Raw genomic sequence first — 26,508 nt, forward strand, 5'->3', positions numbered from 1 at the left:
TCCCACTCCACCGAGGATATGCAGGTCATTGGACTCATCCACCGCCAAACCACAACAACGCGACGGTCGGAGGAGGAGCGTCTTATCTTCCGACTGGGAACCCTCCAACCACAGGGGATGAACTTGGACTTCACCAGTTTCTTCATCCCCCCTCCCCCCACCTTGTCTCAGCCGAATCCCTCCAGCCCGGCACCGCCTTCCTGACCTGCAGTCTTCTTCTTGACCTCTCCGCCTCCATCCTACTCCGACCTATCACCCTCACCTTGACCTCTTTCCACCTATCACATTTCCAACGCCCCTCCTCCAAGTCCCTCCTCCCTACCTTTTATCTTCTCCTGCTGAACACTCTCTGCTCATTCCTGAAGAAGGGCCTGTGCCCGAAACATCGAATCTCCTGTTCCCTGGATGCTGCCTGACCTGCTGTGCTGTTCCAGCAATAAAGTTTCAACAGAGAGAACATGGCCAAGGATGAATTACATCATGTGGGAATTATTCCAGCTGGCCAAAGCCAATAGCTTCAACCCTCCAGGTTCTCAATGCAATCAAATCTTGAGCACTGGAACTTTCTCCTGGAATAGAGCCCCTTATGTTGATGTATTTATGACGTGCTTGCGTTCAAGCAGGTTGAGAGGGAGTGGCAATGGGGCCCGTCCCCTCCCGCAAGATCACAGGCCCTAGTTGTCAGGTGAGAAGAGGTTACAGAGAAGGGTAAGGTCTTAAATGAAGTTAAAAATTTTGATGTTTTGCTGGACTGGATACCAACATTATATAATCAGCATGTTGCTGCTAGGTGACTGGAGCTTAGTCAGAGTTAGTATATGGACAGTCAAGTTTTGGATGACCTTGAATTTATGGAAGGTGAAAGACTTGAGACTAGTCAAGTCTAGGAGTTACTAAACTTCCAATGTATGGGTTTAGACCCTGACATGCTCTTAGCAAAATTATTTTAAAAACAGCATGTTCGGTGAGTAATTTCATTTCATTAAGTCAGCAGTTTTGTGGAACTGGATTGAAGGGACAGGAGCTGGTAATTCAAGGTTTAAAGGTGTTAGGAGCTAGAAGAGAAGTCATTGTAGATAATTATGATTGGATTGATCAGAATAGATTTAGGTGTGTCCTACTTAGCTGAACAATGGAGCATTGCTGATAGAGGAGGATGCAGTCCGGTCAAGAGGAAGAGGAGGAGGAATAATTTACTATATACTGTGATGGAGGATGTTATTTGTGACTTTGATATGCTCCGTGTTGTGGCAGGCAGTGAAGCCTCATTGAAGGGGTTCAAATGTGGATTTGTGGGAAAGATAGGTTTATATTTTGGAGACCACAGCACATTCAGACTTGGGAAAGGAGAGAGAGTTTGGTTTTGTGATGCTAGTTTAAAAGACTTAAGTGGAGGAGTTTTTTTAATACAGATGACAGATTTGAAGACTAAGTAATAGTTCCAAAGAGGCAATGTTTTATACACTTTGCTAACAAAAACGGGAAGGCAAGTTATTATCTGAATGGTGGTAGATTGGGAAAAAGGTAAGATGCGCCAAAACACTGGGAGTCCTTGTACACTGGTGGCTGCATATCGCGTGAAGGTGTAGCAGCTGGTGAAGAAAGCTAATGGTATGTTGGTGTTCGTAGCCACAGTATTTGAGTAAAGGAGCAGAGGCAACTTGCTCCAATTATACAGGGCCATGGTGAGACCGCACCTGGAGCATTGTATGCAGTTTTGGTTTCCTTACTTGAGGAAAGATGTTCTAACTATGGATGAAGTTTACTGCACAGATTCTTGGCATGGCAGGAATAACATATGAAGAGAAACAAAATCCATTAAGATTATATTCATTAGAGTTTACAAGAATGAAGGATTAATCTCATGGGAACCTTTAAAATTCTAACAAGACATAATGTAGCCAAATGCAGAAAGGATGTTCCCAAGAACCGGGAGTCCAGGGGTCATCCTTTTAATAGTACAGGACGGGCCATTTACGAGATGAGAACTTCCTTCATGCAGCTTGTCAAATTCTTTGTCACAGAAAGCAGTTAAGGCCAATTTGTTTTCAAGAAGGTATTAGGTATAGTCCTTTGAGCTAAAGGGTTTAAATGATATGGGGAGGAAATGAGAACAGGGTACTGGGTTGGATGATCAGTATGGATCATATTGAATGGCGGATCAGGCTTGTAGGGTCAATGGCCTACTCCTCTTTTCTATGTTTAACAAATCACTTAACATTGATAACGTAAACCAGAAATGGAAGTTGTGTGGTAAATAGTTTCTTGGGACTGGAGTTAAGTGCGTTCTGTAGACAAAATTAACTCTGAGGCTATGAGGAGAAATAAAAAATAAATGCCAGTTCAGGGTGAGAGCAGCTGCTACCTAATGGAAGATTTGACTCTGTGAGCTGAGGCAAGGAGAGAAGTCAGCAGCTGATGGTCTCAATCTTAATGACAAAGTTGTTTTAAAGGAAATAGATGAGAGCATTGCACATACCCTAACCATAATACGGTGCAGGTTCTTGTGATTTTGGAGCCATTACTTTAGATTGGAAAGCTGCACATTTCCTTTTGTTAAGAAAGAGAGGAATATCAGGGAGTGAGAGATCGCTAAGCTTACCCTCTGTTGTCAGGAAGTTGCTGTTTTTATAATTTGGGATAATGTGACTGAATAGCTTTAAAATTTTCAGCTGATCAGAAAGACAGTAAAATATAGGCCATACCTGAGAAATCTGATTAAAAGTTTTGAAGGGGTGACTAAAATAGTGGACGGTTTACAGATAATTACAGCATTCCAGAAGCATTTGATTAAGTCTCTAATAAAAGACTGCTAGCTAACGTTGATGTCTTGCTCTTAAAGACTCATTCCTGACCTGGTTAAGAAATTGATTGAGCAACAGAATAGAGATAATGGGCAGATAGTTCATTTGGTAGTCTGTCACTTGTGGTGGCACGTATGAATTTCAGTTTGAACATAATTATTCTCTGTATTCATTCATGACATGGATGAAGGGTCAGAAAACTATATACCTAGCTTTGATAACAAAGATGGGTGGGGCTTTTTTAATATTCATTCATTGAATATGGTATTGCTGATTGGGCCAAAATTTACCCATACATCCTGGCCCTTCAAAAGATGCGGATGAACTGTTGTATTGAACTGCTCAGTCAATTTACTGTAAGCCCACGATGCCGTTAGGGAAGGAGTTCCAGGATTTTGACTCAGCAACGCTCATGTAATGGTGATATATTTCCAAGTTAGGATGGTGAGTATTACAAACAGTGCAGGTGGAATAATGAAATTGCAAGGAGATACTGATAGGTTAATTGAGGAAAATGATGACACATTGATTTCAGTGCTGGTAAGTATGATGTCCTCCTTTACTTTGGACCTAACATGCATCCTTTCTAAATGGTGAAAAACTAGCAGCAAAAGAGGTCCAAAGTAAATAGATTACTGAAATGACATAAACAAATGCAGAAAATAACAAAAATGTCTAATGGAATGCTGTTTTTTTAATATGTATAGGATTAGGATGCAAATGGTGGAAGTTATACTTCAGCTTTACAAAACACTAGTTGGAACATATGAAGGAAACAAAGTTTAATGAAATTAAGATGTTGATTAAATTAAAAGGAATGAATGAAGATTAACTACATTGCAGCATTTGAAAAAGTACCAAGAAGCTAGTGGGAAGGAAAAAGCACTATGGAAATGCAGGACCTGTAGAATCTTGAATGCTGTATGGACTATGGTAAATAGCTGAACACCCGTGACAAAATACAGACAAAAGACCAGTGAACCTCAACTATTCATAAAAACAAAATTGTGCAAAAAGAGTGATTAGACTTAAAAAAGAATGTGTTTTTTACATATATACATGTATTTGTGGGTATACAATGAAAGTATGTTTGACAGCAATCAACGTCTAAAAGCTAGTACATACATAGCGATATGAGGTCAACCCTCTTACAATACAAAATGAAAGGGTTTATCATCAATTCCCCTTGAAGTTGAGATAAAGACACTGTAAAGAAATTATACTGGGTTGTGAACATTATTTTTCTTTTATCTGAATCTCCAAAAAATTTTTAAAGTGAATTTGTGTATAATTTTAAAGAAGAATAGTCATGGTTTTACTACTATAGTCTAGAATTTATTCTTAAACTAAATTTTCATCAAGTATAAAAGGGATGTAGTCTCACGCTTATGTCCTGACAAACGTACATCCACATCACAATAATTCTGGATTCCTTAAATTAGGATCTGAAGAGCTGGTATCAATAAATTTAGAAAACTTATTTCTGCTATAACATATCTGTTGATATATTCTAATCTGAGATAATTTTGCTGGTTTGAAAATTCCTCAGAGAGGACATTTTATTTTAGGACCCAGTCTATGGCTGGTAAAAATAACCAAATTGCTTGATCATTTGTAATTTCTCTGAGGTGAGGTTGCAAACTGACAATAAGTTTCACGGTAGATTGACCTTTTCAGGCAGTCAACCTTCACAACCAAACCAAACCTTCTGAAAAATATATTGCCCTTGGTTTGATAAGGCTGGTTGTTCGGATACAGAATAAAGATAAGGAAATGTACACTGGTAAATGTCAAAGTAGCGTTATCAAGGTATTTGTGATATGCCCTCAGCTTTTCACTATTTATAGGTATGAATAATTTGAATAATGGAACATAGACTTTTATGGCAAAGTTTGCAGGTGACATTCTGGATTATAGTAGTGTTTACCAGGTATAACTAAAAATGAGGTGGCAATCCTAGTGAAACTGCATTCATGCTAAACAGCAGAAACAGTATTCCACAGAAAGAGCTAAGTAAACCTACATTTAACATATCACATCAAGTCCTGTCACTTCAAATTTTGGATGATGACAGACAATTAAACAAACAATGATAAGGAGACTATGTGAACATCTCTGTGAAACACCAGGTACCGCATGAGTGCAGAAGATGAGGCATTTACAACCATTGTCTAACCAGAAATGTTGATTTGGTGATTCACCTTGGCCTACTATTGAGGATCCTGTCATCTCACAAGTTATTCCTCAACCGAGTCAGTTTATCACATAGCTTATCAAGCAATGACTGAGCGTACTGAATAAGGCAAAGACTATGGATCTGAACAGCAACCTAGCTGTAGTGCTGAAGGCCTGAAATGAAGTTATTCCATTACTGCTACAACAGTAGCATCCATCTAACAATGTGAGAAGTTACCTTAGGTCCTGTCCATAAGACTACTGAATACAGTCTAATTACTAGGTTATCAGTCTACTCATCAGTCATGCAATGGTGGGTGCCAGAAATAATACAGTGGAGTCGCATTCGCTATTAACTATCATGCTTGGTTGGGGCTGCAGCAAAGCCATTTAACTCTTGATTTAATTACAGCTGGTTAGAGCCATACCTCCGTTAAGGAAGATGGCTGTGGGTTTTGGGAGTCAAGCATCTCAGTGCTGGGACATCGCTGCAGAGGTTCCTCAGGGTTAAATATTTTCTTTGCAACCATTCAGAGATGTTATCACACGCTGCTGGAGCGTGTGAACCCAGGCCTCCTGGCTCTGAGGTAGGGCTACTGCCATTACATCAGGGGTACTGTCCTCAGTCTAACCATGTTTAGCAACTTTGTCAAGGAGCATCCGTGCATCATGGGATCAGAAACGTGACTATTCACTGATGTTGCACAATGTTTAGCATCCTTCATGAATCCTGATGAAGCAGATTGTATCCAAATGCAGCAAGACTTGGTCAACTGTTATACTTTGGCTGATGTATACAAGTAACACTTGTGCCAGGCAAGTACTAGCAATATTCGCCTCTTGACATTTGATGGTATTACCATTGCTTAATTCGCCCACTGTTGACATCCTGGGAGTTTCCATCCACTAGAAACTGAGGCTGAGCAGCCATATAAATACTGTGGTTACAACAGCAGGTAAGATGCTGGGAATTTGGCATCAAGTAACTCAGCTTCCTACTCCTCTCAAAACCTGTCCGCTATCTGCAAGGTAAAGGTCAGTTCTTTGATGGAATGCGCCCCATTTGATGGATGCAGATGCAATAATGTTCAAGAAACTCCACACAAAGAAAACAATGCAGCTCCCTTGATTGGCAAACTATCTCTTTAAGGATTCACTCCCTCTGTTACTAGCAGTTGTTGCACTATGTACCATCTACAATTGTGGGTTTCTAAACTCTTTAAGTATAAGATCACTTTGTGAGTTTAAGTGCAACCCAGGATCCACATTTAAGAAAATCTAGAATGAAGAGTTTGTTTTTCATGCAATTTAAATCTAAAAGTATGGATAATTAATTTTTTCATCTCCCCAAGTCTCATTGTGACAACACATAATGACTGCACCTTATCGTACAGTACTTTGAAGTCTGGATTGTAGTTTGAGACTGCTAATAGTATACAATCTATCAAATGGTTTTATGTGAGGCGGGTTTGATACTTTGACTTGATTATCTTCATTTGGGAGAACACTGTCGTGGGGTTTGTATAACCAACCTAAGTCTTAGCTTTAAAAGCACAGTGACAGCTTGAAGGTCTACGTGTTGGATCTACAAGATGCACTGCAATACCTCACCAAGACTACTTATGCAGTACCTTTCAAACCTGTGACCTCCACCACCAAGAAAGATAAAGGCACCATAAATGGGAAGACGTGGAGACACCACCATCAAATCTCTCATCCTGACCTGGAACTATATTAGGGTTACAGGGATAGGGTGGTAGGTGGGTCTGGAGGGCTGCTCTTCAGAGGGTTGGTGTGGACACCCATGATCCAAATGGCCTGCTTTCTCACTGTCAGGATTCTGTGATTCCATATTGCGGTTCCTTCATCATAGCTGGGTCATAGAGCATTATGGATGTGTCTATTTTACATCATCGACAGCAATTCAAGAAGGCAGCTCACCAGCTTCTGAAGGACATTTGGGGATGGACAAATAATGCTGGCCCAGCCAGTAACACTCTCATTTCATTAATTAATTTAAATAAAGGGTTAGTAGACAGATGTACCAGGAAACAAGCAGCAGCAACAAGAGCAAAGGAACTCAGACTTTTTGAGAATCAGCAAACATCCAACAGAAGATAAACCAGCTAGCAAGGAACAGAAAAGTAACCAATGATCTCATTTAGAAGATTTTTTTTTAAAATACATCAGGATTCCGTTTTGTTTATCTGTGACCTAGAGATGCATTGTGAAGCTCAACATATTTTCTGTACGGTTGACATTCCCTATCCCATCCTATCCATTTTTTTTCATGGTACATTTCTTTTGGAGCTTTCATAATGTTCAGTCTGGACTGGGTTGGGGTGGGGTTGATATAATGTATTTCACTGGAACAAAAGGAGACCGGTGAAGACTGAAAAAGCATTAGGGAGTGATCTTTGATTCACTAAGCACTAATACAATCACCTACATGAGCACAGTTCTATTAAATAACTTGAGATAAAGGCAAATTAATTACTGTGTTATGATTTTACACGTCTCGTTAACAAGTCAAATAATTTAATGATTATAATCTTCTGTTAACGCTGAAGCAATATATTCATGGTTAATTCAAGTCTAAGGCAATGCCCCATGGATTATGAGAATTAAAATAAAGCACTAAACAAATATTCAAATGATGAATGCTATCTTTAGTGTCTGAGTTCTAGCTATCCTCATCATTGAACTGAATGAAATCATAACTTAGTTTAATGCTTGGAGTAATACCAATTATTTTGAAGTAAAGTTCAATATACATCCTAAATGTTCTATTTGGTTGTTAAGTTTTACTGTGCTGAGGTTATGTCTTGAGTAAGCATCTTCTGTTGCTTGGCTATACTACAACAGTATTTTATAAGTAGACATACATCAAGTTAGCAAAAACAAAAGAAAAAAATGAACACATCATCTCGAGGCTATACCCCTATATTGTTCGATGGTTCAATTTTTTAAAACTTTTAACTAGTTGGAATTGTTGGAAGTCAGACTTAGACAAGTCAAACTGCTTAAAAATGCAAGGCCACTTTTCAAAGTGGAGGTGAGAAAATACAAAAATCACCCTCCGGGTCCCTACCACCTGAACACCCATCAAAACCCATCATGGTTTTAGGTGTGCATTTGTATTACTCAATATTAATACATTGGCTGTCAAAGACAGACCAACTCAAAGAACTTCTTGGATATTCAGAGTATTTCTAAGCAGGTTTTGAGAGCGTTTTGGCAGATAATTGAAGAAAAGGTGCTGCTTCCATTGTTTTCTCTCAGTAAAAGTAGCCACAGAAACAGCTACAGAATAAAAGTCATAGCAGCAAGAATTTTCAATAACTACAATATTTGCTACAATTGACGCATTCAAGAAAACACCGAATCAACATCAACTTCCATTTATAACCTTGCATCTCAAAGTCTATCAAAGGGCAATAGACCATTCGTTCTCTTTCAATCTTTTGTTTTGGATACTGTTCCCTTCTAACTTCATACCTGTGTGTGAACTCAGTGACTGTATGAAGGCTGCATGCTTGCTATTACTTCTTAAAACTGTTTTCCTCACATTTAATCATGCATAAGTTTGCTCTTTCTTTAACTCAAAAAAAATTTGTTCATTATCTCCCTGTTGCTCACAGCAAAATATTGTTACCTCACTTAACCTTTTAGGAACAAAATTAGCTATAGTCTTTTGCAAAAGAACTGCAACCTTTGTGACCAATCAGGGAAGTTGAGCAGAAGGGAGCCCGTTCACCCCTTCTCACTTGGTTGGAACAATGTCTAAATCTTAAAGTAATATTAGCAAGTGACATGTGGGCTACTTCGTACTATAGTATTTCCCACTCTTCAGCAGACCGGTCTACTATCTTTATGGGGGTGTTTGGTTTCAGATTGGTCCACTGTCACTTTGGGTGTATTTGCTTGTAAATTAACCTTGTAAGGAAAAAGCTGACAAGGTATATCTGCAACCAATTACAGATGAAATGCAATGTTGAATAAGAAAACTAGCTGTTGTTGTCTAAAGCCCATGGTTATCAGACTACTTTCACAATCAGAGCTGTTACTGCCTTTCGCTGCTACCTTGCTGATGCTTCATGGCATTTCTAGCTTGTATGTTGTTGAAAGTGCTTATTATCTAATGCTACCACTGACCTGATCGGGGGATCAAAAACTATTAGCATTTTTCTTTCAGTGGCTATCAAGATCTGGAATTTCAGGTCAAACACTTGTGGATTAATGAAGATCCAAAATGGTCCAAATTTCACAGATTCACCCTAGCTCCTTCATGTTGAAATACTCATCAATTGTTATTTGCACTGCCAAGGTCTGTTTCCTTGTCTAACCCTTACTAGACCAGACCATGTTCCCACCAATCCAAATGGTACAGAGTTGTGTCCCTGTATGACGTGTAATTTCTAAATCCCAGTTCCAGTAATCTTGCATCCCAGAAAATTCCCCTTATAATACGTCCAAGATTCTCATGGGCACGGAGTCAATATAGTGTAGGAGATCATTTGGCCTATGAAATCAATGCCAGCTCTCTGGAGCAATCCAGTCAATTGCCCTCACGAACCCTGTAACCTTGCAAGTTTATTTTCCTCAAATACTCATTTAGTTTCCTTTTGAAATTATAATTCTTGTTATGATGGTAGAAGTCCTTTGAGAATTCTGTCTTTCGCTGATACTGAGATCCTCCTCTAAATGCTCTTGGTGCCACTATTTCCTCTCTCAATCCTGGAGCTCTAATACCAGCCAGAAAATACAGAAATCCTTTTACTTGAAATCTAATACGTTGAGTATTTTTCTTCCTCAGGTCCTGTCATGCCACATTCCCTTCCTTGTGAGTTCAGTTGAGGATTTCAAGGACCATATTCCAAGGGAAACTGATATGAAGGTAAACTAAGCAAAACATTGCTGTTGCTAGGAATCTGAAGTAAACATAGAGAAAGCTGGAGAAACTCTGCAGGTCTGGCAACATCTGTGGAGATGTTGCCAGCATTAACATTTTGAGTTTGGGATGACACTTCAGAACTGAAGTAATTCTGAAGAAGAGTCCTACCAGACCAAAATGTTAACTCTGCTTCACTCTCCACAGATACTGCCAAACCTGCAGTTTCTCCAGAAATGAAAGGAATAGTTTGAAACCTTATTTTTAATAGACTTAGATTATATGTGCTTAAATTTGGAGTCATTTGTTTTTGTGCTTGTTAGGTAGGACTACAGACTGTAGAAAACTAATTATCATATTAGTTTGACACATTTAATTTCTGTAAGATTTTAACTAATTTAATATGCTATATTTGTCAACATAATTCTTGCAAACCTCCAGTCTGTGAATGTTATGTCCTCTCATCATGATGTTTGAATAATGCTTTTTCATTTTGCTGTTTTTAACTGAAGCCCTATTTGTAAATAATTACAATGGTGAAGAGCTGTTAAATGTAAGAAATTGGTGTCAGCAAACATTATTGGGTATTAGAGAAGTAACTAAGCCAACAAGCAATTGATCTTCAACAACACTAGTCCGACTATTAATTAAATCTTTCTTAAACAGTTCACAGGGACTTGCCAAGCACCAGCTGGTTAACAAAATAAATATGCTCTGGACATCACCAATTGGGTGATGGGTAGGATTGCCAGCCTACTAAGTATGTATTTCTGAAGCTGTCATTACATGACCTCTTACACAATGCAACATACTTGTGCATTGCCTTCCCAGCCTCATAGGGAAGAGAACAGATTACTCATTAACTTTCTTGACTAATCAGAGGCTTTGTACTATGTCCAATCATTTTTATCAGCAAAGTGAATTAAAGTTTGCGAAGAATATTTTTTATTAACTTTCATTCATTGCTCCTATAATTTGTGTCCTGTGTTGCCTACATAACGAAACCCTGGGGATTAATCTCAGATTCCTGATTACTCCAGTCCATCCTGGAGAATTGGAAACCCTAACAATTAAACATAATTATATTAAATAATTGCAACAAATAAATATAATCAAACATAGAAACAATAAGACACCTACAAAGTAAGTAGATTGATTCTCTGATTTCCTACCACCACCATTACATCATATCCAATCATTTCATTAAAGCTCGTGTCAACAATTAATTAGGGGTTTATTTTGAATATATTGTGATGAAGTATTTTTGTCATTTTTTTTTGGATTAGTGTAGAAGTATAAATTTTGTTTTTAAAAAGATTAAGAACATATATTCTCTCTTTAAATAGCTTCCTTCCTAAGATGTTTGGATTATTTGATTGTAAAAGTGGTTTCTTAAAATACACAGGTTGCAATGAATGTGTATGAACTTTCTTCAGCATCTGGTTTACCATGTGAAATTGACCCAGCATTGGTGGTAGCTCTGTCATCACAGAAGTCAGGTATGTGCTACAAATCAGTGCATCTTCCAAGAGGAGACGTTTCATAATTTCATCTAGGAGATTTGCTTAATTTTTGGGAGTTCTAGTACAAACTTGAAATGTTAGGTAGGAATATTCATAGAACCTGTACTGTGTGGAAGCAGGGTATTCAGCCCTTTTGATTCTTTGCCGACTCTCCAAAGAATGTTTTACCCAGACTCAGCGCGACCCTATCCCTGTAACCTTGCACTTCCATTGGCTAATCCACCCAACCTGCATGCTATGGACAATTTAGCATGGCTAATCTGCTTAACCTGCACATCTTTGGATTGTGGGAGGTTCCAGAGGAAACCCACACAGACGTGGGGGATATGTACAAACTCACATGGTTGCCCAAGGGTAAAATCGAACCTGATCATAATTCTGATAGGTTCAAAATAGAACAGTACAGCACAGTGCAGGCCCTTCAGCCCTTGTTGTGCCAGCCTTTTATCCCACTCTAAAATCAGACGACCCTACATACCCTTCATTGTACTATCTTCCACGTGCCTGTCAAAGAGTCACTTAAATGTCCCTAATGTATCTGACATTACGACAGCCCGCAGTGCATTTGTTGCACCCACCACTCTGTGTGAAGAACCTATCTCTGACATCTCCCCTAAATCTTCCTCCATTTACCTTAAAATTATGTGCCCTCGTGGTAGACATTTCCACCATGGGGAAAAAGTCTCTGGCTATCCACTCTCTCTATGCCTCTCAACATCTTCTACACCGCTATCAAGTCCCCTCTTAGCCTCCTTCGCTCCACTGAGAAAAGCCATAGGTCCCTCAACCTTTCTTAAGACATGCCCTCCAGTCTAGGCAGCACCCTGGTAAATCTCGTCTGCACCCCGTTTCAAATTTCCACATCTTGGCTGTAATGAGGTGACCAAAACTGAATGCAGTATTCCAATTGTGGTCTAACCAGGGCTCTATAGAGTTGCAACATACCCTTGCACTCTTAAACTCAATCTCCCTGCTAATGGAAGCCAACACACCATATGCCCACTTAACAACCCTATCAACTTTGGTAACTTTTGAGGGATCTATGGACATGGACCACAAGATCCCTTTGTTCTTTCACACTGCCAAGCATCCTGTCTTTAACCCTATTTTCTGCATTCAAATTCAACCCTCCAAAGTGAAGTACTTCACATTTTTCCAGGTTGAACTCCATCTGCCACTTAGCAGCCCAGATCTACATCCTGTCAATGTCCCGTTGCAACTGCCCTCCACACTATTCGCCACTCCACCAACCGTCGTGTCATCAGCAAACTTACTAACCCACCCTTCCACTTCCTCATTCAAGTCATTTATAAAAATCACAAAGAGCAAAGGTCCCAGAAGCAATCCCTGCAGAACCCCACTGGTCACCAAGCTCCAGGCTGAACATTTTTTCCCTCTACTACCACCCTCTGTCTTCTATGGGCCATCCAATTCTATATTCAGACAGCCAGATTTCTTTGTGTGCCATGCCATCTCACTTTCTGAATGAGCCTACCATAGGTGAACCTTATCAAATGCCTTGCTAAAATTTATGTACAGCACATCCATTGCTGTTCCTTCATCAATATGTTTTGTCACAACCTCAAAGAATTCAGTAAGGTTTGTGAGGCATGATCTGCCCCTCACAAAGCCATGCTGAGTATCTCTAATGCGTTTCCAAGTAATCCTAAATCTTGTCTGTCAAAATCCTGTCCAATACTTGGCCCACCATTGATGTAAGACTGAGTGGTCTGTAATTTCCAGGTTTGTCTCTATTCCCTTTTTTGAGCAAGGAAATAACATATGCCACCCTCCAATCTACTGGCACTACTCCAGTGGACAGTGAGGATGCCAAAGGTCATCGCCAAACATACAACAATCTCTTCGCTCGCTTCCTTTAGTAACCTTGGATATATTCCATCTGGCCCAGGGGAGTTATCTATCCTTATGTTTTTCAATATTTTCAGCACATCCTCCTTCGTAACATAACCCGTTCTAACATATCAATCTGTTTCACGCTGTCCTCAGAAATGTCAAGGTTGCTGTCAGTAGTGAATACTGAAGCAAAGTATCATTAACGACTTCCTCTACTTCCTCTGGCGCAAGTTCCCTCCACTATCCCTGATCAGTCCTACCCTCACTGTGGCCATCCTCTTGTTCCTCACATAAGTGTAGAGTGCCTTAGGGTTTTCCTTAATCCTACCCACTAAAGCTTTTTCATGCTCCCTTTTTGCTCTCCCCAGACCATTCTTCAGTTCCTTCATGGCTACCTTGTAATCCTCTAAAGCCCTGTCCGACCTTTGCCTCCTTAACCTTCTTCCTCTTCCACATCCCTTGTAACCCAAGGTTCTTTCAACCTATCGTCCCTCCCTTGCGTCAGTGGGACAAACCTGTCCAGCACTATCAGTAAGTGCTTCTTAAACAGCCTCCACATTTCTGTCGTACATTTCCGTGAGAACATTTGTTCCCAATTTAGACAGCCCAGTTCCTGCCTAATAGCATTGTAATTCCCCCCCTCCACCAGTTAGTTACGTTCACGCACCACCTGCTCCTGCCCCTCTCCATGAGTACAGTAAGGGTCAGGGAATTGTGATCACTCACCAGAATATACTCCCACTGAAATATCTGACACCTGGCATGGTTCATTGCCAGGCACCAAATCCAATATGGCCTCCCCTCCAGTCAGCCTATCAACATATTGTGTCAGGAACCCTTCCTGGACACACCTGACAAAAACTGCTCCATCCAAACTATTTAAAATAGGTAAGTTCCAATCAATATTAGGGAAGTTAAGTAATCCATGACAACAACCTTGTTACCTCTGTTCCTCCGGGACTCTGTTGCTATTGGGGTGGGGTTTTGGAAAAATCCCAATAAAGTGACTGCTCCTTTCATGTTTCTGACTGTCACTCATACTGACTCTGTAGACAAACCCTCCTCAACAATCTCCCTTTCTGCAGCTGTGATGCTATCCCTGATTTTGCGGTGACTCCACCACTTTGCCCCCCCCTGAAAAAATTCCTTTTGAAACATCTGAACCCTGGAACATCCAACAACCATTCCTGCCCCTGTGGTATCCAAGTGTCCTTGATGGCCACAAAATCATTATTCCAAGTCCTTGCTCTAAGGTCATCATCCTTATTCCTGATATTTCTTGCATTAACATAGACAGGCTTCAACCCATTACACTGATTTGCACCTTTTGTCCTATCAAGTGCCAATCCCTCCTCACAGACTCTCTGCACACTGTGTCTGGCTGTTCACTAATTACTCCATCATCTGATCCGTAGCTCAATTTCCCACCCCCCTGCCCATCTAGTTTAAACCCTCCTGAAGAGTTCTAACAAACCTCTCACCCAGGATATTGGTGCCCCTCCAGTTCAAGTGCAACCCGTCCTTCTACAGGTCTCACCTTTCCCAGAAGGTATCCCAATGATCCACGTATCTGATATATTTTCTCCTACACCGGTCCGACAGCGACGTGTTCATTTGTACTCGCTCTCTATTCTTAGCCTCACTAGCACATGCCACTGGTAGCAATCCTGATTAATACTCTGCTCGTCCTGTCTTCTAGCTTCCAACGTGACCCCCTATACTCTTTTCAGGTCCTCCTTCCTTTCCCTCCCTATGTCATTGAACCAATGTGTCCTACAACTTCTGGCTGCTCTCCCTTCCCCTTCAGAATTCTGTAGACTCGATCAGAGACATTCCTGACCTTGCACCCAGGAGGCAAAGTACCACCCGGGAGTCTCGCTTGCGACCACAGAATCTCCTGTCTGTTCCTCTCTCGACTGAGTATCCGATCTCTATTGCTCTCCTTTTTCTCTACCCTTCCCTTCTGAGCCACAGAGCCAGGCTCAGTGCCAGAGGTTTGTCCACTGTGGCCTTCCCCTGGTAGGTTCTCCCTTCTCTCCCCCCCCCCACACACACACACACACACACACACACACACACACACACACACACACACAACAGTATCCAAACAGTATACTTATTGAGGGGAATGGCCAGAGGGGGTCCCTGCATGGTCTGTTTATTCCCTTTCCCTCTCCTGACGGTTGCCTTTATCCTGTAACTTAGGTGTGACTACCTCCCTATAACTCCTCACTATTATCCCATCAGCCTCCCGAATGATACAAAGTTCATCCAGTTTCAGTTCCCTTACACAGTCTGTGAGGAGCTGAAGTTGGGTGCACTTCTCACAGGCAAATTGAGCAGGGATACTTGTGGTGATCCTTACCTCCCCCATCCTGCAAAAGGACCATGCAACTGCCCTAGCATCCATTCCCCTCTGCTCTAAAATGCCCAGAGATTGAATAAATGGAAAAAAAAGCCTTACTTTACCAACTCTCCACACAGTTTTTTTTTGTTTTGGGGAGGAGGACAGATGGGAGACACTACATACATGTAGTGTCTTGGGTTTGGCCAGAGCCTAAATATATCTGTTCACGTGCCCATCAGTCCCTGTGACAGCATCCCCTCCTGTTGAACCACCTATTCATGAGGTAAGTATTTAAAAGGAAAATTTACCTTCCCAGTTAGATCAACCACAATATTATTGTGTCAGAGCAGGTTTGAAAGGCCAAGTGGGCTGCTTTTTCTCTTAGCAGTAATCTACTCAATGGCACACCAATACCAATATAAAAGGAAATTATTTGATGCCAATGTCACTAAAACTCAGAAATTGGAGTATCTGGGTTTGGAGATATCATACTAACTATAAGATATTTTTACTGTTTAATATAAAATATTTGATGTTTCTTAAAAGTAAGTATACCTAAATCGTTTTCCAGAATTATTTCCAAGTGTCTCATGGTCAGTGTCGTTAATACATTTCTTTCAATTCTGCTTTCATTAATTTGATATTGACTGCAAGATTAAATGTTTGCTAAAAGAGAGCAGGTAATGGAAGATTGTGTAGTGCACGTGCAAGGATCTTAAAAAAAAAAATCTCTGGAACTCACCCAAGTAGAAACTATGTGGAAACGGGACAAAGTTTACAGAAAATTATACTTTTTAGCCACTTTTTAGAGAAATTGCATTTGCAACTTCTAGAACCATTGATTCATTTTTGCGCACACAATGTTAGTTATAATCAGTTTGTTTTAGTTTTTCAATATGAAGCACATTGGAAAAATATTTTTAAACTGAAGACCAGTTAATAAGAATTTCATTTCAGTCAATGTTATCTAAATGGGTCAATAAGACTTCAATTTGTCCAACTTCATACACGTGAGAAACAAAAGTACCACATTTCATTATAATATTTCCTTTTGGAGACTAGTGAATCATTGTGTTGAGCCAGACATTTTCTTTTCAAATTTGTTTCTGTCATATAAAGTTACCTTTTTGGCCATTATGTTCACATTGACCGTCTACAGCGACCATTCTGTTAGTTCCATTCCCTGACCCCCTCACTGTAACTCTGCAATTTATTTCCCTTTCAGGTGTTTATCCAAATCCTTTTTGAAAGTCACTACTGAGTCAGTCCAGATCCTATCCACTTACTTTGTTTTTAAAAAGAAAATCTTCTTGTTCATGTTGATTCTTTGTCAATCACTGTACGCCTGCATCTTCTGATTCTCAACCTTTCTGCCAATGGAACCTCTCATGGTTTTGAACACTCTCCATGTCTCCCCTTAACGTTGTCTTGTCTAGAGAGAGAAAGCACAGCTTCTCCAATCTGTCTGCATAATTAAAATCTTTCATCACTGGAAACATTGTCCTCAATTCTCTCTTTATTCACTGTAGAGCATTGACATGTTCAAATGCTGTGGTGCCCACATTTGGTTGCATCACCCCACTTGAGTATAAGAAATAGGAGCAGGACAAAACTCCAACCTGCTCTACTGTTCATTACAAAATGGCTAATCTTTGGCCTTATTTCCATTTCCTAATCTCACCTATCCTTGAATTTCCTGAGACATTAAAAATCTGTCTATCTCAGTTTGAATATCTTTATTAAGAAATATCCACAATCCCTTGTGGTAGAGAATTCCAAGATTCATAGCATTTCTCTGTCTCAGACTTAAGAGACTATACTCAATTCTGAGAAAGTGAGGACTGTAGATGCTGGAGATCACAGTCAGAAAGTGTGGTGCTGGACAAGCAGCAGGTCAGGTGGCATCTGAGGAGCAGGAGAGTTGATGTTTCGAGCATAAGCTTTTCATCAGGAATGTGAAGTGTGGCCCCAAGGGGACTGAGAGATAAATAGTAGAGGGTGGGCTGGGGGGGGTGGGAGTGGGCAAGTAGCTGGGACTGCAATAAGTAGATGAAGGTGGAGGGGTGATGGTGATAGGTTAGAGTGGAGGGTGGAGCAGTTCGGTGGGAAGGAAGATGGACAGGTAGGACAATTCAAGAAGGCCAGGCCAAATTGGAGGGTTGAATCTGGGATAAGATAGGGGAGGGGACATTAAGAAACTGGTGAAATCGACATTGATCCCGTGCAGTTACATCCCCCCCCACCCCCATAACGTTTCTGATGAAGAGCGTATGCTCGAAACGTCTACTGTCCTGCTCCTTAGATGCTGCTTGACTGGCTGTGCTTTTCCAGCGCCATACATTTTGACTTAAGAGACTATACCCCTGTTTCCAGCTGTCCCTCCTCTTCCCTCCCAAAGCTGAAGTTAGGTGGAATATGACAGTAAGTCAGTTTCATTCAATTTTTTCCTGCCAATCTGCATCAGTTGAAAATTGACTCAAGGGAATTGAAACTGTAAGTAAAATGAGCACTTTCCACCACCTTCGATGCAAAATGTCTATGAATGTGTATCACATTTTCTTTATTCCCTCAGAATTTACTCAAATGTATACTGTATATTTTAAAAAGTGAACTAAAATCTATAGAAGTGCACCATTTGCTGGTACAGTGGAAAGACATACTGCTAATAAGATGTAGGAGCAGCATTAGCCATTCAGCCTAACAAGTATGCCATTATTCGATCGTGGATATGTTTCTCAATCCCATTCCCCTGCCTTATCCCTACCTTGATCTCCTTACTAATCAAGAACCTATCTGTCTTTGTCTTCAATACACTCAATGACTTGGGCTTCACAGCCCTCTGTGGTAATGAGTTCCACAGCTTAACCAGCCTGCAGCAGAAGAAATTCCTCCTCAACTTAGCAGGAAAGGGTCATCATTTGGAGTGGCTCAGTGGTTATCCTGCTGCCTCAGCACCAGGGACCTAGTTCAATTCCAGCCTTGGGTGACTGTCTGTGTGAAATTTGCACCTTCTACCAGTGTCTGTGTGGGTTTCCTCTGGGTGCTCCGGTTTCCTCCCACAATCCAAAAAGGTGTGCAGGTTAGGTGAATTGGCCATGCTAAATTGTCCATAGTGTTCAGGGATGTGCAGGTTAGATGCATTAGTCAGGGGTAAATATAGAATATTTGGATAGGTGGGTGTGGGTGGGTTATTCTTCGGAGGACTGATGTGGACTTGTTGGACTGAAGGGCCTGTTTCCACTCTCAGGATTCTGAGGCTCTGCTTTCAGGTCCTACTTCACTTTCTACTAGTGGAAGCATCTTCTCCACATCCATTCTTTCCAGGCCTCTCAGTATTCTGTAAGTTTCAATCAGATTCCCCCTCATCCTTCTAAACTCCATTGTGTACAGTCACAGAACCCTCCACTGTTGCTCACCTGACAACCCTGCATCCCCAGGATCGTTCTTGTAAACCTCTTCTGGGCCACCTCCAAGGTCAGCACCTCTTCCATTAGATACAGGGCTCAAAATTGCTGACAGTATTCCAAATGAAGTCTGACCAGGTCCTGATGCAATCTCAGCAGTATATTTCTGCTCTAGTATTGTAGGCCTCTTGAAATGAGTGCTCACATTGCATTTGCCTTCCTAATTGCTTGCCAACTGAACTTTGAGAATCCTGAACCAGGATTCCCAAGTCCATGTGATTCAAATTTCTGAAACCTTTCCCTGTTTAGAAAATAATCTTTGTCTCTTCTTCTACCAAAGTACATGACCTCACACTTTCCTACGTTGTATTCCACCTGACACTTATTTGACCATACCTTTAGCTTCTCTAAGTCCTTCTGCAGTCTTTCTGCTTCTTCAACATTACCTGCCACTCCACTTATCTTTGTATCATCTGCAAATTTGTTAATTTAAATCACGTTTTAAGTTAGCCCAGGCTATTGAGATTAAAACTTTCTCTTCTTTTTACTGCCCAAAACTTGACAGAAATATGGCAGTCTAAGCTCTTAAAATGAAGTGAGTGAAATAGAGTACTGAATGAAGTATTGTGAAAGTAGAGTTGAGGCATTCTGTTTGGGTTTGTTCTAATGGTGTTGTGAAATCATAAATCCATTTACAAGCACAGATAAAATTCTTGCTTTTATTTTTTTTTGGCAGCACAGGAGTTGACTGTGCAATTGTTCTGGAAGTTGTTGATTCATAACCGCTGCATGGAAAAAAATATAATTCTACTCTGATGCTCTTCATCTTGATTAGTATTCTAGTTTCTGTCTTGTAGACAAGCTGGAAATTTTATCTGGGTATCAGTACAGCTATAAATATTTACTTATGACCTCTGTAAGTTAGACTTAATTAAATTTTAAACAAACCTGTAACTTCCTGTAACCAGGACAGTGGGTGCATTTAATAAATAAGCAGTGAAGAAATTTTCCATTTGTGGGTCTGTGATTATTGACCTTTCCATAGCTGTCCCTGCAAAAAAGCTCAATGGTAGTGAAAAATTCAACGTCGTAAAATAATGTACTATTGCTAACACAAGTTGCCAGTGGAATTCCATCCTTTAGGGACTGCTTTCCCAAATATTTACCTCTTAAAATTTGGAGAAGAAGTTGTAATTCTTAATGGATCTCGAGTCATATACAAAGAAACATACAGGCTGTGCTTGGATTGCTAAAGTATCTCTGAAGACCTTCACAAATTTTACATCAGTATTTACACATTTAGTCTTAGTTTTCCTTCATTTTCCTTCTACTTCCAGGACTTTTTTTTTCCCATCAATATGCTATTATCTCACTAGTCAGCTGGACTCTGCTGACTATGTACTCTGCTTCAATGTTCAGGTGAAATGTCTTAAATTCACATGATGTGTTTGCTGAAAGATGTGCATTTATAATAATAATGTTGGAAAGTGCTTAGTGAGTTTGGCAGCATCTTTGGAGAGCGATGCAAATAATATTTCGGCTTAATGACCTTTCATCAGAACTGCTGCACATTGCAGCACATAACTTACTTTTTTTGATGCATTTCAGTCGTGCTGATGTTGTGTAAATATCCTGACAGGTGTATTTGGAATTTTTAATGGAACAGTTTAGAAAAGAGTGAAAAGCACATGAATTTGAGTAATTGTTTTTTGCTTGTTACAAACTCTCTTATTTTAATTAATATTTCTTTCAATTATTGACAGAGAACATTAGTCCAGAGGAGGAATATAAAATTGCCTGCCTCCTCATGGTGTTTGTTGCTGTGTCGCTTCCAACTCTAGCCAGTAATGTTATGTCTCAGTACAGTCCTGCTATTGAAGGTAAATACTGATCCTCCAATATGATATGTTGAGGGCAAAGTGATGAATGCAAAGATTTTAATTTTATTTGCTGTTTTTTAATAATATATGATTATTGTGTATCTGCAGTTATTGTGGTGTTAATCATCTATCAGAAATAGATTTGGTGATCACAGTTGTAAAGATGAACTCTTCAAGTTTAGATTCATGTTGCTTTACACAACCATGAGATCAGATTTTCAACACTTCAGGGTTGAAGGCAAACAGCGGAAGCAGTTGAAAGTATAGCCTTACCCAAATCTGAAACTGTTGAGCTTGGAACCAGACATTAACTCATTCTTCCCATTAACTATGATGTTCGGGAGATCCAAGACTTGGGTAAAGTGGGTCACCCACCCCCACCACACTCACCAAATCATTTATAATAGCTGTTTAATTTAATTAGTTGTTTAATAGTGAACTTAAACAATCTAATCTTTAGTAAAAATGACTAAAGGGAAGGGAGCCCGCGGCTCTCAACAAGCAGGAACCCCTCCCGCACCCCCTCCAGCTGCAGCTGAGGCGTCCACAGCCGCCCCGGGGGACTTACCTACGGTGACAAGCCTTGTCGAAATGATCTCCAAACTGGACGCGAAGATCGACGCTTTCATTGAAGAATCCCGAAATCGATGGGACTCACTCTCGGCCGCGCTGCAGAAGCACGACCGAGACATCCAGGAAATCGAGCGCTGAGTCGGAGGGGCGGAGTTAAAGGCCGCGACCTCCGAAACTACAGCGCAATCGGCCGTGGATCAGGTCCGGACTCTCGATCAGCGAGTCCGGACCTTAGAGAATCACACTGATGACCTCGATAATCGAGATCGTCGAAAAAATATTCGTTTGCTGGGCCTTCCCGAACGGGAAGAGGAAGGCCAGCTTAAAGCTTTCCTCAAGCAGTGGCTGCCACAGCTTTTAAATCTGGAAGCTGGATCAGGCCAGGTAAGGGTAGAACGGGCCTACCGGGTCGCAATACGCGGGCCCGGCTCGAACCAGCGCCCACGCCCGGTCCTGTTCTGGCTGCAGAGCTACAAGGAGAGGCAGATGCTCCTAGAAGCCTCTAGAAATCTCGGAAAAGACCCCCAGGCTATGATCTATAAAGGATCCAAGATCATGTTATTCCAGGACTTTTCCCCAGCTCTGGTCCGAAAGAGGAAGGCATTCGACGAGGCAAAGAAGCATTTAAGGGACTTAAATATTCAGTACTCCTTACGCTACCCAGCGACGTTACGCTTTAACCATGAAGGATCCGTATATAACTTCGGATCGGCAGAAAAGGCTAAGGAATTCTTGGACTCTCTTAGATAAACTGTAAGACATAATGGATGTTGGTTTGCCTTTTCCCCGCTTTGGTTTATATCCCCCCCCCTTTTTTTTTTCTTTCTTACCTTACTGTTTAATATTATCATGGCGGGGTGGGGAGAGGGATTTGATTTCCCCCCCCCCCCCCAGGGTTGTTTTCTTTTATTATTTTATGTATATGAGGGATGTATGTATATGTGTGTGTGTATATGTATATATATGTATGTATGTGTGTATATATACTGGGGGTTTGGTTAATGTTGGTGGGGGGAGGTGGTTACCTTATTCAATTTTACCTCTGTCTTTAGGAGCGGGGTTGTTTCTCCCTTGTTATTTTGTGTTAGTATATTTAATTATTATTTGTTGGGGTTGTAATTTTATAGTTATATGTTTATATATGGTATTAACATTACCAAATATATCCAGGCGTTGGTATGGATGGGGGTAGGGTGCTCACTGTTAACTCTAGCTTTGTATTATATTTGAATTCTCCTCATTTTATTGAGGAGTGCCTGGGTCAAGGGTGGGGCATTGGTTGGGAGAGGATATGATGGACTTTTGGAGAGGAAGTGACACCCCCTGGGAACAAGGGGGAAAATCTCCACTTAGATACGTTTTATATTTTTTTTATTTAGAAATAGTTTTTTATTGTTTGTTGTGAGTGTATTAGAGAGGCTTTATTTTTGTAAATTTTATATGCTCTACGCTCGGGATGCCCTGGATAGGGTTCCCCCTCCCGAGGGGTCTCAGATTGGCCCAGAGGATTATGGTTGATCAGTCGTTTAAGTGGTGCACCTGGAATGTCAAGGGGAGTAATTCGCCAGTCAAAAGGAAGAAAATATTATCAAATCTTAAGAAGGAAAGAGTTGATATAGCTCTCCTATAGGAATCACACCTGTCGGATAAAGAACACTTGAAATTACAACAGGGTGGATTTGATCAGGCCTTTTTTTCTTCTTTTAGCTCAAAAAGCAGGGGAGTTATTATTCTTGTTCGGAAGAATTTCCCTTTCAAAATTCTAAAGCAGATAAAAGATGAATCTGGACGATATATTTTGATGAAAGCCCTCAGAAATGGAGAGGAATATGGGATTTTAAATTTGTACTGCCCCCCGGCACACCCCTTTAAATTTATAACGGAAGCCTTTTCAAAATTGATGGCTTTTGGTGCCCATCAGGGGGAGACTTTAATTGTATTATGGATCCGTAAATAGATAGGATTCCCAAGAGTACTGCAGGAATATCTCCCAGATCTAGACAATTGATGGATCTGAACAAAGAATTAGATACAGCTAGCAACCCATCAGTGATGTGGGAGACCATCAAAGCTTACACGCGGGGTTTGATCATCTCCTACTCAGCGACCCAGAAGAAATTGAAGGGAGAACAACAGCGTCTGCTTGAAGCTCGCTTAAAAGCAGCTGAAACAGCATACACTGTTAGACCTTCTATTATTAAATTGCAAAGGATTACGGCTCTTAGGACAGCTCTAAACACAACGCTTACTCAAACGGCTAAGAGGGAAATATTATTTGCAAAACAAAGATTATATGAATATGGCGACAAACTGGGTAGATACTTAGCATTTCTTGCAAAGAAAAAAAAGGCCCCTCAGACTATTACGTCTATCAAGGAAAGTAAGGGTATTTTGACTCATGATTATAAAAAGATTAATGCAATCTTTAGAGAATTTTATTCTGAGTTATATAAATCACAGGATTGTGAAGATAGGACGAGGAGGATGCAGTCATTTTAAAAAAGATTTGACCTTTCCAGGCCTAACTCCGGAACAGGTATCGGTCCTAAATGCTCCTCTAACAGTCCAAGAAATACCTGATGCAATTAGGCAACTTCAGAGCGGTAAGGCACCGGGCCCAGATGGTTTTCAAGCTGAATTCTATAAAGAATTTACAGAAATATTGGCTGGTCCACTTATGGACATGCATAACTATGCATATAGTCAGGGCTGTCTCCTACCTTCGCTGAAAGAGGCAAATATCTCTCATCCTTAAAAAAGGAAAGGATCCAGAAGATTGTGCGTCATACAGACCAATATCCTTGCTAAATGTAGATTTTTAAATCCTTTCTAAAACATTAGCACGGAGATTAGAAAGGGTACTGCCACATATTATAAAGGAGGATCAGACGGGGTTTATTAAGGGCCGTAGATCATCCAATAATATTAGAAGGGTTTTGAATATGATTCAAGCCTGTCATCAGGGAAAAATACCAGGAGTAGTAGTTTCATTAGACGCGGAAAAGGCATTTGATAGGGTTGAATGGTCATATTTGTTTTACACATTGGAAAGGTTTGGCGTTGGACAGGTGTTTACCAAATGGGTCTCAACATTGTATAGTGATCCCAAAGCAGTTGTGGTTACCAATGGATTAGGTTCGGATAGCTTCAGTGTGGGTGGGGGCTGTCGTCAGGGATGTCCCCTCTCGCCATTGTTATTTACGGTAATAATTGAACCACTAGCAGAAGCGATACGAGCTGATCCTAATATAACGGCCCCAAGGATTGGTGCAGGTAAACATAAAATTACCCTTTATGCAGATGATGTTCTTCTATTCCTCAGTAATCCTCTGATGTCTGTGCCTCGCTTAATCCAAGTTATTAATACATTTAGCGCATTCTCAGGCTATAAAATTAATTTTTCAAAATCGGAGGCTATGCCAAGGGGTGGCCTTGCTATGACACCCCACTTAGTGGACCGATCCCTTTTTCCCTTTCGTTGGTCCCTGAAGGGCTTCTTATATTTAGGCATTTTTATTACCCCAGTATTTGGTCAGTTATATAAGGTTAATTTTGTGCATTTACTGGAAAGGATAAGGCAGGACCTCCAGAGATGGGGAGACCTTCCAATTTCCTGGTTGGGTAGAATAGCACTAATCAAAATGAATGTCCTGCCCCGTCTCCTATATCCTATGAGAATGCTTCCGGTGATGCTGCCGAGGACGGCTCTACGTAAATTGTATGGCTGGCTGGGTTCCTTTATCTGGAATCATAGACGGCCCCTCATTAAGCTGAAGAAGCTATAGCTTCCACAGACAAGGGGAGGATTGGACTTCCCAGACTTTAGGAAATATCAGTTAAGTTCCCTATTTAGTTACATAGCTGATAGGGTCTTGTCTGATCCACAATCAATCTGGTTGGACATCAAGGTCTCTCAAGTAAAATACCCACTTATTAACCTTTTATTTTCAGACAAGAGGAAAATCATTACAGATCACTGTAAAAACCCTATAATACTAAACACAATTAAGGCTTGGAATATAATGCGGCAAAATGAGGGCAACTCACATAAAACATCCCCCTATGCACCGATAGTGGGAGCATGGGAATTTCAACCGGGGCTTACAGATGCCACTTTTAAACTCTGGGGATCTAGGGGTATCCCATGTTTAGGGGATCTATTTAAAGATGGGGTCCTGATGTCTTTTGAACAGCTGCGTCAGAAATTCGGATTACCTAATGGAGACCTCTTTCGATACTTCCAAATTCGAGATTATATACAGAAGAAGACTACATTACTAGATAGTCTTTATAAATCAGATAGAGAATGTAGTGTCCTACGGCCAGTGGGGGTATCTTCCGTTAGTACTATTTATCATTTACTACATGATGAAGTATCGGGAGATATGGATAATCTGCTTAAAACATGGGATCAGGATTTGGGACTAGAAATCTCTATAGAAACGTGGAATGATATTTGGGAAAACGCTAGAAGAATTACTATATGTAACAGAACCCAGGCTATCCAGCTGAAGATACTTCATAGGGCCCATATAGCACCGGTTCGACTGGCAAAATTTAAGGCAGGAGCATCTCCAATGTGTCCCAAATGCAAAATAGAGGTGGGCACTCTTGTACATTGCCTATGGACCTGTCATAAGATCCATAGATATTGGACTAAAGTAGCAAGTACCCTGACAGAAATTTTAGGAACGGAAATTAAAGTGGACTCTATATCTCTCCTTTTGGGATTTTCGAACTTTTGGACATGTACGGGAAGAGACTATTTTCTATTCTTTCTTTCTTTCTGTGCAAGGAAAAATATTTTGGTGAACTGGGTGGCTGAGGGCCCCCCTGGACTTTCAAATTGGCACAGATTAATTATGGAATGTATTCCCCTTGACTTCCTTACAAATATGGTGCACCGAAAGACCGAATTATTTTATAAAATATAGCAGCCCTTCTTGAATTACATAAATACAGATATTTCAGCTATCCTAACAAGGGCTTTTATTTAATTGAGATTACAAACCTGGCTGGTCCGGGGCCCCTTAAGAGAGGAATCCCACATGAATACG

General features: G+C 40.6%; 1 protein-coding gene across 4 annotated transcripts in view; it reads left to right on the top strand.

Moving 5' to 3' along the window:
* The window catches only part of nckap1 (NCK-associated protein 1), a 218,777-nt gene that overhangs the window by 174,898 nt on the left and 17,371 nt on the right, over nt 1-26,508 (top strand). For all 4 annotated transcript variants that reach the window (XM_043693453.2, XM_043693454.2, XM_043693456.2 and 1 more), the window contains 3 exons: nt 9,796-9,876; nt 11,276-11,369; nt 20,762-20,878. In XM_043693453.2, coding sequence (XP_043549388.1) covers nt 9,796-9,876; nt 11,276-11,369; nt 20,762-20,878 — 292 coding nt within the window. The remainder of the gene's footprint in view (nt 1-9,795; nt 9,877-11,275; nt 11,370-20,761; nt 20,879-26,508) is intronic.

The sequence above is a fragment of the Chiloscyllium plagiosum genome, unplaced genomic scaffold (assembly GCF_037043375.1).
Source record: "Chiloscyllium plagiosum isolate Xiang-an unplaced genomic scaffold, Cpla_swu_hap1 HiC_scaffold_7, whole genome shotgun sequence".
Classification (NCBI taxonomy): Eukaryota; Metazoa; Chordata; class Chondrichthyes; order Orectolobiformes; family Hemiscylliidae; genus Chiloscyllium; species Chiloscyllium plagiosum.